Source organism: Sarcophilus harrisii, chromosome 2 (genome assembly GCF_902635505.1).
Source record: "Sarcophilus harrisii chromosome 2, mSarHar1.11, whole genome shotgun sequence".
NCBI lineage: Eukaryota > Metazoa > Chordata > Mammalia > Dasyuromorphia > Dasyuridae > Sarcophilus > Sarcophilus harrisii.
The window spans coordinates 571,286,568-571,299,577 of record NC_045427.1 but is presented as its reverse complement, the minus strand read 5'-3'; the positions used below and the strand labels follow the sequence as shown (position 1 = coordinate 571,299,577).

The following is a 13,010-nucleotide window of genomic DNA, read 5'->3' as shown; positions in this document are numbered from 1 at the left end:
AAAATTTACACCAGACAGAATCATGATAAAAAAAATCCAATGAGAAACTACAGTAATTTCTTCTACTTATGAATTGCACAAAATTAAGTAGTCTTTTCCTGTCAATACAGTATCCCAGCAGGGATACATATAGCATGCCAGAAGGAATGAGAGGGTTTCCCTAAAAACAAAAACAAACCTAAGATGGTTAAAAAAACAAAAAGTCATGAAGAAGACAAAGAAGGGAGAGAAAAGGGAAATAATATAAGTCACACAAAAGAGCAACATGAAGTAATCAGCAATGAACCACCACAATGCTCAGACTAGTACAAGCTCAGGAGCTATCTGGTCCCTAATACCTTGCCCTGTGATATATGAAAGGGTTCTGAAGATCCACCATTTCTCTGAATATCAAAAATGAGGGGTGATGATCGCAGAATTAAGCCTAGAGTGGTGGAAATCAGGGAAAGAACCTAAGCAGAGCTGATCACTCAAAAGTGCAGTGGGAGGGACAAAGCTGTAAGTGATTAATTTAAGCCCGAAAACTAAGTAAATCAAAGAAAACATCCATCTAGTGCTAAAAATTTGAAATTTAACTCAATAATTATAAGCAGACTCAGGAAAAAAAATTTCCACAAAGACTACTCAAATATCTAGAAAAAATGTAGGATCAAAAATGAAACACAATTTCTTAAGTAAAGAAATAAAACAAGAATAAGTAGTAAAATCTCACCGAAATATGGAATTCCTGAAAATTAGAAAAGACCAAGCTGGGAAAAAATCTTTACAATCTGTGTTTCTAGTAGAGGTCTCATGTAGAAAATTCATAAAGGAGGGAAAAGGACCACATGCGCAAAAATGTTTGTAGCAGCTCTTTTTGTGGTAATAAAGAATTGGAAAATGAGTAGATCCCCATCATTTGGGGAATGGCTGAATAAATTGTGGCATATGAAGGTAATGAAATATTATTGTTCTATAAAAAATGATGAACAAGCTGATTTTTAAAAGGCCTAGAAAGATTTACATGAACTGAGCAAAACAAGCAGAACCAGGAATACACTGTACACAATAACAGCAAGAATGTGTCTTTTTTCTGTTTTGTTTTGTTTTTTTAACTCGCAGTTTTTCCCTTTTGCTCCAATTTTTTTTCCAAACATGATTCAAAAAACAATGTGTATTAAAAATAAATTTGCAAAAAAAAAAAAAAAAATCAAATCAATGGCTCCATGAAACAAATAGAAATATATTCGAATAAAATCAAAAGACTGCAAAATTGAAAAAAATTTAAGATATTTATTATTAAAAATATTCAACTTGGTAAGAGAGATCATTTAAAAAATACTGGACTTTCTGAAAACCATAATTAAACAAGTCCTGGCTGATATATTCTTTAAAACACATATTTTTTTAAAAAGCACAAAACCATTAGAATTAAGAAGCAAAATAAAGATGAAGTCGGGATGAAGTCCCGAAAGAAACCCCCAAAAGGAAGTCTCAAGAATGTCATAGCTAAAATCTAGAGCTTTCATTTCAGAAAAAAAAAAATATTGGAACTATTCAGAATGAAGTTGCTGAAATATCTAGGGACTACGATCAGAATCACAAAAGATTCTTCTAACTTCTTCTAAGAAACCAGGAAATTTTAGAATATGATACTTAAAAGACAAAAATACGGATTTGCAATCAATTTACCCTGCAAGGCCAAACATAATTCTATGGGAGGAAAATGATCTTTAATTAATGGGATAAAGGACTTTCAAGCATTCATGCTGAAAAGACCAAAGCTAAATTGGAATTCTCTCAAAAAGGTAACAACTGGAAGGAGCTGTATGACACAGGAAAACCCAAGTTCAAATTAAAATTCAGCTTTAGAAACGTATTAGCTGTGTGCCTTTAGACAAATCACTTAAACTCAGTTCGTCCCAGTTCTCTTGAATCTAAAATGGGGGCAATAATAGCACCTACATCTCAGAGTCATTATGAGGATGAAATGAGAATATATAGTTGTAAACTATATTAGTAGAATATCTGGCACATAGGAATCATGATATAAATGCATATTCTCTCCTTTCTTCCCTTCAGAACCTTAATGTATTTTTAAAATAATAAGAATGTTAAGAAAATCATATGATTTGAGAGCATTTTGGTTCTACTCTGAGGGTCTATCTTTAAGAGGGAGAAAAAGAAGGAAAAGAAAAAGGAGGAAACCAGTCATGTAGAAAGAAAACAATCACACTAGTAGTAGTGAGAAATAATAATAATAGTTGACATTTATATAGTGGCAACTATGTACCAGGAACTGTGCTCAGTTCACTACAATTATCAAAATTATTCCTCACAATGGAGGAATAACAATAATAACAATGCTGGAAAGTATGCTATTATCCTCACTTTATAGTTGAGGGAACCAAAGCAAGCACAGGTTAAGTAACTTGCCTAAGATGGAAAAATGGAATGGAACATGTTATTTTTCATAATTTACAACGTGGAGAGAATTTACAAAGATGGAAGGAGTGGGGGGGGGGGGGAGAGAAGACGGCATCAGATGAACGTCATTCTTACCTGAAACGGACAAAGGAAGACTGAACAACATACAAACAGTATAATGTAAAAATGCTTCAAAATTAATAAGGATCAAATAGGATTAGGAAGGTGGCAGGGTTGAGAGAGAATAATAACAAGAAGAAAAGAGTCAAAAGGAAAATAAACTTCCTGATCCTAAAAAGGGTAGAAGAGAGTACCTTAGATTAATTGCCTTAGACAATTAAGGAAAGACTCAACAAATTGTATAATGTAATTGTACTGAACTGAGTGAAGTTAGCAGAACTAGGAAAACAATTTATACAAAGGATAACACTATAAAGCAAAACAACTTTCAAAGGCCTTGAAAACTATGATCAAAGCAATGACCAACTATTTCTTTTAAGACATATTATGCAACTCCTAATAAAGAGTGGATGGCCACAAAGATCAAACATACATTTGTGGATATGGCCACTATTTGGATTTGTTTGCCTAACTCTTGCTTAATCCATAACAATGTTTTTGTTTTTCTCTAAGCTAATGGTAGATGGAAAAAGAAGTCAGGAGATGGTGGGTAGCAATAGTGAAGTCCCTCCCTTTAAAAAAAACTGGCCAAAAACAACACTTTTAAATGCACAGAAAAACACAAAAGGAAGCTAGCTCCAAAAGAAGCACAGACAAGTAAGACAATTTTGAAGGCAACATGTGGAATTGGTATACATTTTTTAAAAGCTGGACTTTCTTCTGTGTATGAAAATGTCCCTTTTTTATATTTAAGTTCATAATTTTAAAAAATTAAATTGAAAAATAAACCAGAGTATTCTAGATGAAGGGGAGAAGTGGAGATTGAAACCCATGCCATAAACATGGTGGAAGAAATTGGAACTATTGAGCCTAAAAAGAAGACTTAAGGATGCTATGACAGCTGTTTGTGTTCATGAAGAGTCATCCTGTGGAAGTGAGGTTAAATTTGTTTTACCTAGCCCCAAAAGACTTAATAGAAGAAGTGGGTAAAAGTAGCAGAGGGTTAAGGTCAGATAGGTGCTGTGCATAGAGTGCTAGGCCTAGAATCTGGAATTATTCATCTTCCTGAGTTGAAATCTGGCCTTAAACACTTTCTAGCTGTGACCCTCAGCAAGTCACTTCATCCTGTTTCCCTCAGTTTCCTCATCTGTAAAATGAACTGGATAAGGAAATGGCAAATTACTTCACTATCTTTGCCAAAAATAAAACAAAACAAAAAATCCAAATGGGGTCACAGAGTTAGATATAACTGAAAAAATTATTGAATAACAAAAACAACAAAGCAGAGCATCAGATTTCAACTCAAAATCAAAATTTCTTAATGATTAAAGATGTTCAGAAATAGAATGGGCCTATTTCAGAAATGTGAAGATTTTCAATAATAAGTGGAGGCTGAATGATAAATTATAAGGTATAACTATCAGTTAAAAGTTGACATAATATCTCTGAAATTCTATTTCTCCTATTTAGATAATGTCATCATCTAGTTAATTAAAAAAAAAAAGAAATACTGTATCAGTATATAACTGACAAACTAGTTTGAGTTAAATCAATTTTGTCTCAAGCTTAAAGCAGACAGATTTTTTTTTTCCCCAACTAAAAATATGGATTAAAACATCCATGTCAATAGGTCTAGAACCTAATTTTATCAGTATGGATATTATTATTGTGGGAACTTACTCCATAACTTCCTCCACTGATCATTTATAACAAAGAGTCCTAGAGAGCTGCCTATGGGTGAGAGGAATTAAGTGGCTTTTTCATGACTACATAGTCAAGTAAGTGACACAAGTAGAGTTTGAACCAATAGCTTCTTGATTTTAAATCTGGCAATAAATCTAATAGTTCTATGCTGTTATGGCAGGTAGGCTTTTTTCAGCTAAACTTTAAAATTTCTAGAATCTTGTGGTTTGGATTTTTCATCTTCTAAATGAGACATGAGGAAAGAGTAAGCAAAGTGAAATAGAAAAATTAAGGGAGACATGAAACCATGCCATAAGAGGAAGTAAACAGGGATATTTAGTTTACATAGTATTTACAGAGAATATTTAGCTATCTTTGTATTTTTAAAAGCTTCATTATATGAAAATATAATTATTTTTTATAAATATGAGAGAATTACAACTAATTATTGCTGTTTTTGTGGGATGAGGAGTGGGGAAAAGGAAATGAAAAGAAAGATTTTTAGCTTAAAGATCTCTCAAGAATATAGATGTCCCTAAAATACAACTGGGTCCCCTTCAAAGTGATATCTTATCTTTGAAGCTGTTAAAATAGAGGTTGAATTTAATGACACTTATTTATCTTGTAGGGACACTATAGAAAGTATTCATGCATTAAATATGAAGTTGGATTAGATTATCGCTCAGATCCTTTCAGTTCTAAGATTTCATGTTTAAGAAACTGTCTACTTAAGATGCTCAGTTGACACATTAAAAACTTACACTGCTCCTGCTATTAATCCATTCTCCACCACATCTTTATCTTCTGGGCATAAAGGTTTATATTCTGTGTAGTTTCTTTCTTCAAGATTTCTCAGAACCAAGTTATAAAGAATGTGCTCATTGGGTTTTTGTAATAGATGTTCAAACATCCTTAAAGTCATAATGCTAATCTGTAACCAAAAGTATAAGAATGAATTTTAAAATATCTTTTCAAATTATTATTCTTGCCTGTGCATAGTTTTTCTTTCCAAATTTTAGAAAATAAATACATTGAAAAAATGTACATAATATATACATACTTATATATGTAGATATTAGTATCTTGAAATTCTAAAGTTAATTTCTAAATTGTTCCTTTTCTCACCTCATCAGATATATGATCACAGTGCTCAATTAATCTATGCCGAAGTGGATGTCTGTTAATTTCTGCTAATGTTTCTGGTTCCCTCTGCTCTCCAAGAATAAAAGAAACCATTTCTTGAAGTAAAACATCAGAAGTTACTTGCCGAACAATGCGATGGAGCAAAGCGGTAGATGTCAGAATACCCATCTCTGAACTGGACAAAGAAAAAAAGTAAAAAGATACTTAGGGTTGACAGAAAAGACTAACTTGACATAAAAACACTCATTTTATTATTATTTGTTTTCAAAAAAAAGAAGTTACTCACGTTTGCATTAATTGTGGTTCCATAACACCAATGAAAAACCTTTCCCGAACAGCTCTGGCCAGAGCAACAGCAGCAGACTAAAACACAGTATAAGAGAAACATTTAATACGGTATAAGAATAACATTTTATAAACTGAAAAAAAAATTACATTTTAAATATTTAAGAAATTGAAAAGCTAATTTCCTAATTAATTCGGTGGAGAAAATAATCTTCCTTAAGAATGTGAATTAATCACATGAAACCAAACTGAGAAGCATCTTAGTGTAAAGCAAATAGAGTGCTGGATTTGGGATCAGGAAGATATAGGTTCAAATATTGTTTCTGATACTTGGTTACATGATTACAAAAAATTGAACCTCCCAGGATCATAGACAATTCTCTAAGACGTGAGTGCATCCCCCTCCCCCCACTTTCTTTGAATCTCCAGTGCCTCATACATTGTGCTTGGCACATAACAGGTATTTAATAAATGTTCACTGACTGACCAACTAGATTCCTGACATATTAACATCATGCACTCAATTTATACATTATTTCAGGGCTCCATCTACACACCTTCGGCAAATGTTCAGAAATAAGAAGAAAAATGTGTGAATGGTATCAAAATAGCCTGTCATCAGTCATAAGCTAATTTGATTCTTGGTAAGCTCATTAATCTTTTATATAATATTTTCACTTATGAAAAATTTCTTTAAGAAAACAGTTTCAGAAAATTAGTGAATAGAATGGAATTAGAAAGATGTGCATTTGAATTCTACCTCAGACACTATTATGTGCAATGAGCAAGTCATTGAACCTCTGACACTCGTTTCCTCCTTTGTAAAATAGGAATAATAACAGCATTTTCTTCACAGGGCTGTTAAATTGATAAAATTTTTTAAATGAATGTAAAGTGTTTGGAAATCCTGAAAGCATTGCAAGCCAGTGGCAAAGAAGTAACTTGAAGTCAATCTGCTAAAAAGTGAAGCTGAATTTCTTCTTCAAGGATGGGAGGAGTGTGGGGGATAATCTACTGATTACCATAGGACTAACTGCAACAGTTCCTTCTTATAATACAGCAAGTTTTCTAAGTTTCTCAAAGAAATATATTTTCATTATACATTGTAATATTTCTGAAAATTACAAAAGCAAATGTTATACCCATTTTTATACACCAGAAAATAAGGGCATAGTAACTTGTTTAAAGTAATAAAAAAGTTCAGAACTTGAACTTAGTCTGTTTATATCTTCCCAGGAAAAAGTGTTTGCTTTTTTAAACTAGACTGTGCAAATCATTGACATACTTAAAATCTATCTTGAGTAAGATGCAAGAAGTTCAAATTTAAAAGGATACATATTTTTATTTTTTGAATGATCTTTGAGTCAAAGATAATTTCAAACCTTTTGTGCTTCTTTAATTAGTTGATCACAATAATCAAACCACGAGAGAAAGGAAATCAAGGCTCGTTTTCCTGGAAAAGCTGATGCATCTTCTTTGTGACTATATGAATCCAAACTGTAATATGCAGAAAAGTACTTAGTATATAAGATATCAAAAAAAAAAAATTATAGCTTTCAAGATGCACACATTTCATTCTGTCATTTAGGTTCATCATTTTTCTTAAGACAATGAGAAGGAAAGACTAATTTCAAAACACAGAGTGTTTACACAAAGCAATGAAAGAAAAACAAAGATGGATTAGAAAAACAGAAATTATTTCTTTTTCTTTTTTTTTTTAGTGCACAGAAACAGAAACACTAAAAAATAAGTGGAATTTAAGGAGAAAAGAAAACATGCCCGATTTCCTCCTCTCAATTTCCCCACAATCTCTGGAAACTTAACAATAAAAAGTAGGTTGCTTAGTTGTTGGTATGAAAGAGAAGTGAAGGAAGGTAAGAAAATCTGCAAATAAATGATAAAATGGCCAAGTCTTCTTTCCCTTTTCTGCTGTGCAAAATGGCAAAAGGATTGCTAATTGTTGGACAACTAAACAAGAAATTTCTTCTTCAAATTAAGAGACTAAAATAGTACCCTAATTTTGGTTTTTAAAAAGTGATGGAAGGGCAGAATTCAAAGATAGATATCCCAAGAATGCAAGCAACTACCTATTGCTAGGTAACTTGATTCCTGAGGAAGGGAGCTAGAATTATCTATAAAGATTACGCAGCTTAAACAAAGAAAAAAAAATGGTGGAAATATATAACTGTACTCTCAAATACCTATTACATTACAATTCATTCAAAATTGAGTACTCCTACAAACATGAAACAGAACAGTGAAATGTAAACATCTCTACACAAGAAATGCCATACAATTTTCAAAAATAAAGGTCATTGTAAAAAAACAGAAATTTATGATTCAAAATGTTTTTCTTCATGGAGAAATACACATGAAATTTCTTACCCCCAGTTAATTGCTTCCACTGTTTCAATATCTAAGGGATCCACTGACTGAGGTAAGGCCTTATAGAGGGAAGCAAGTCTATCTGTCAGTAGTTCACATAAACAAGTGCTCTGAGTAAGGCATTTGGCAGCTGCAGGTTCTGGCAAACTTACTAACAACATCAGACCCTCACATGCTTTCACAGCTATTCGACCATCCTATTAAGAAAAAAAAAAAAAAAAAATACAGCCTTTCAAAATCTGTAGTTTTAGGAGAAAAAAAAAAACCTTTAAAATATATGAATATGTTTTCTTCTAAACTAAGGATAGATACTTAAGATCTAAAAGCTTTATTTCAAACTTTTACTACCATAATTGTGCAAAAGGAAAATGACAAGATTTATAAATGATAAGTGAACTTACTGGGCTTCTAGTAAGATTTAGCAAAGAATTTACTAAATTGTAATCCTGATGTGGACGAACAGCAGAAGCTTCAGGCAATGAAGTGACATTCAGTTGATCCAATCTTGTGGACAGATCATCTGGCTGATGAGGAAGATCATCTTCTATTTCTGTTGCCTCTATTCCAATACTACTAGAGAAGTCCTCAGACTGACAGGCCTGCTTTGTATCTGTTGTTAAAGAATCTTGTCCTTTTAATGTATCCTCTGTAGCTAAATCTGATTCTCCTTTGGAAGCCAATGATTTTAACTTGTTCTGAAAAGAATCACAACATTCTCAAAGTCACACCACACAATCCTAAAAACTACAAAGTCTAGAGGAAAATGTGAATTTTCTATAATTAGGTACTTCAGCAATCAATAAGGTATTATCTCCAGAAAAAAAAATACTGCAGCTTAACATAGTACTATGTTAATCAAGTAGATTTAATATATATCTTAACTATTTTATGATAGTCTTAATACTAGTTGCAAAATCTTTCTGGAAGAGACTAGTGACCACTAGATGGGTATTATTTGTTTTAATTTTCTTTATAGATACTGTAATATTAGGTATAACAGAAGAGAAAAATTTTGACCTAAAGTTAAAATAATCAAGTCATCATGAAAGCAATGATTTCAATGGGATCATGAGAATAAAATGATAGGAAATGTAAAATTTTAAAGAACTAATTCATATTCAAGACTTTTTCATAAATCTAGGTTCTTTTAATATAAACACCTCAACATATACTCTTAGATCTTTGAAGATAAGATTCCAAACTTTCTTCTATGATAATTTGTTTTCCTGAAACAAAAAGAAACTTAAAAGGATCAATTTGAAAGCAAAAGGTTTTGGTTGGAGCACATAAACAGATGAGCAAATACTATAACACAAACATAAATTAGAACCTATCATAATCTCTCTTAAAATTAGCAAGTGAATTTTTCCCTTTCACCAAACTAAAAATCACAATACTAACAACTTTTTATTAGTTAGAAAAAGGATTACAATTAATTATCTTGAGAAATAAAACTGAGACCACATTAAGCAGAGGAGAACAACTACAAATAGTTACTACACAGAAATAAATGAAGAAGTGTTTATTAAGCATCTACTATGTGCCAGGCAATTTCTATGTTAGTACAAAGACTAAAATAATAACCATTTGAAAGAAAATAGAAAATGTCCTATTTGTACAAAAATATTTGTAGTGGCTTTTTTTTTTTTTTTGTAGTTCCAAAGAATTGGATATTGAGGGGATACCCATAAAATGGGGAATGACTGAGCACATTGTGGTACATGATTGGGATGGAATACTATTACTGTGCTATAAAAGACACAATGAGCTTTCATGAAAAGCTTTCATACTTTCAGAAAAACCTGGGAAGACTTATATGAATTCATTCAAAGTTAAGTGAGCAGAACCAGGAGAACAAGATTGTAAGGAGCAAGATTGAAAGAGTGATCGATTACGAACTTCTCAGCTAATCTGAGCAAGACAATTCCATGAGGATCCATGATGAAAAATGCTATCTACTCCAGAGAAAAAACTAATGAACCCTTAATGCAGACTGAAACAATTTTTCTTGCTTTTATTTTTGTCTCTATTTTCTTTGAATCATCACATTGTTGAAAAGAGCCAAGGTCATCATGGTTGATTATCATATAATCTTGTAGTTCCCATGTACAATGTTCTCCTGGTTCTGCTCATTTCACTCAGCAGTAGTTCATGTAGATCTTTCTAGGCTTTTCTGAAACCAGCCTGCTCATCATTTCTTATAGTACAATAACATTTCATTCCTTTCATAAACCATAACTTTTTCAGCCATTCACCAACTGATGGCATCCACTCAATTTCTACTTCCTTGCCTCCACAAAAAGAGCTGCTACAAACATTTTTGCACACGTGAGTCCTTTTCTGTATTTTATGATCTCTTTGGGATACAGGCCCAGTACTGAGACTGCTGAATCAAAAGATATGCACGGGACTCAAAATTTTTTAAATGATTGTTAAACTTTTTAACTGGGCAAATAAAAGAAACAGACATTTTTTAAAAAAAGAATTAACTAAATAAATGTCATAACCAAAAAGCAGAGGAGGGAGGAAGCTAGATCTCATATTTCAAGAAATCTCAAAAGAAAACTGCCTATATTTCACAGATCCAGTGGGCAAAGTAAAATAAAAAAGAATCCACTGGTCATCTTGTGGCCAGAAATTCTCAAATGAAAATTCTCAGGAACATCAGTCAAAATCCAAAAGCCAAAAAAATTACTACAAGTGGTCTAAAATAATTAATTCAAATAACGGGAAACCATAGTTAGGATTACACATGATTTAGCAGCTACCACAATAAAGGGATCAAGAACTTGGAATATAATATTCTAATGGATAAAACTATAACATTATAGCCAAGAATAACTTATACAGCAAAACTGAGTATAATCATATAGAGGGAAAAAAATATGAATCTTTAATTAACTAGAAGACTTGTAAGGAATCCTGATGAAAGACCAGAGCTCTAGAGCAACTTTGAAATTCAAAAGAATGAAGAGAAATATAAAAAGGTAAATATGAATGAACAACAATATGCAAGGGCATAAACTGTTTATATTCTAATATAGGGAAGTGTGATATATGCATACCTGCTGATCCCTAAAATCATCAGGAATGGTAAAGGAAATCTGAATAGACATAGCCTAGGAATAGTTCTATTATGTTTTGATGATCTTAAAAGACGAATGAAGGGAGAATTAAGAGGGGAAGCAGAATATACTGGGACTGGATGGAGATAAAGGGAAAGAAAGAAATTATATTGCATAGTCAAGGTGCACAAGTAGAAGTTTATACAAATAAAGAGGGGGTAGACAGAACAGCTGACGCTTCAAATACCTATACACACATACACACACAGTTGTTCACAAAAATATTTCACTCAACTAGGAAATAGAAGGAAAAGAGCAAAAATTTATTAGTAGAAAGGTAACTTAGTAACAAGGCTTCTTAAACTTTTTCTACTCATAGCCCCTTTTTGCCCAAGAAATTTTTATGTGAACTTGAGTAAATAAGCACAAAAATCAGGCATACAGATCAAACATTTACTATAATAAATCATAATTTCCTAATTCCCACATTCAGTTATGGGATCCCATATGGGATCACGAACCATAATTTAAGAAGTTGGAACTTAAAGGAGAAATAGTCCTAAGTGAAACCAACTCCAAGGATATACAAATATATTTGTAGTTCTTTGAGGTGGTAAATAATGGGAATTTGAGAGGGTGCCTACATATTGGGGGAAGGATAATTTATGGTATATAAATGCCATGCAATACTATTGTGTTGTAAAAAGTGATGAAGCATTCAGAGAAATCTGGGAAAACTTATATGAAATGATGCAGAGTGAAGTGAATAGAATTAGAACAATTTATATAATGATGACAACATCATAAAGGAAAACAGTTTTGAAAGAATTAGGCACTCTTATCAGCACCATAATCAACTACAATTACAGAGGACTAATGATGAAACATGATATCTCTCTACAGCGAAGTACATAAAGACTCAGATCAGAGTACAAAATGAGACAAATTTGTTTTTATTGACTCTAACTTTTTAAGTTGCTTTGTTCTTTTTTTTCTCAAATGAAAAGGGAGAAGATTGGAATGGGATTGTGAGAAAGCAAAATTTTTTTTCACTGAAATAAAAATTTTTAAAGACAATTTTAAAATATTTAGAATTTATGTTGTGAAATTCTTTTCAATTTCTATTTACATCACAATATTTCGTAAACTTCACCTAGCCCTGGTAGCAAAAGTTTATTAGTAAAAGAATAAAATACAACAAAAGCTCATTAATTAAGATTCAACTAATTAAAATGTATAAGAATCCAAGCATGCTAGGCTGAAATTTGCCTCTTAACTATGAATGAAATAAGGTTTGCTAAACTAAGGAGTTGATATTTCAGGCAAAGTATCTAAAATGTCATGAACAAATTATTTTCAGCACCTGGGAAGCACTGTTTACAACTAATATACTAATTAATAATCATTATTCTCTTAGATTTAGTAAATTAAATAAAGACCTAAAGTAGGCAACATTGTTAGTTATGATCAGTAATTTTAAGTTTGAAAAATCCATGTTACGTTTGAAAAATTTCAATAGCTGACAGAGAGAATAATTGCTCATATATTTACAACCTTTAAGATTTATCATGTTTTTTCCTTCACAATCATATTGTGATGTAGCTAATACAAATATTATGCTCATTGAGACTGAGAAAACGACTTGCTCAAGGTCACAACCCTTGCAGGCACTAGGTCAGAGGTTCTTAAATTGGAGTCCATGGAGATGGAATCTATGAACAGATTTGGTGGTCCATTTAACTTGGAAGGAAAAAAAAATTTATTTCTATTTTCACTAACATCTAATTTATCATTTCCTTCTATTATAAATGTAGGCAACAAAAATTATTCAGAGAAGGGTCTATAGGTTTCATTAGAATGCAAAAGATATTCACCACACACACGAAAGTTAAAGAAATATGAAACATAGCTAATATTGCTAAC

At 31.9% G+C, this 13,010-nt stretch overlaps 1 protein-coding gene across 1 annotated transcript in view; it reads right to left on the bottom strand.

The window, feature by feature from the left end:
• Nucleotides 1–13,010, bottom strand: part of FAM160B1 (family with sequence similarity 160 member B1) — a 41,805-nt gene that overhangs the window by 15,357 nt on the left and 13,438 nt on the right. Inside the window, exons 6-11 of the mRNA XM_031955915.1 lie at nucleotides 8,424–8,717; nucleotides 8,023–8,219; nucleotides 7,020–7,134; nucleotides 5,639–5,715; nucleotides 5,335–5,527; nucleotides 4,971–5,140 (exon numbers count right to left, since the gene is read on the bottom strand). Coding sequence (XP_031811775.1) covers nucleotides 4,971–5,140; nucleotides 5,335–5,527; nucleotides 5,639–5,715; nucleotides 7,020–7,134; nucleotides 8,023–8,219; nucleotides 8,424–8,717 — 1,046 coding nt within the window. The remainder of the gene's footprint in view (nucleotides 1–4,970; nucleotides 5,141–5,334; nucleotides 5,528–5,638; nucleotides 5,716–7,019; nucleotides 7,135–8,022; nucleotides 8,220–8,423; nucleotides 8,718–13,010) is intronic.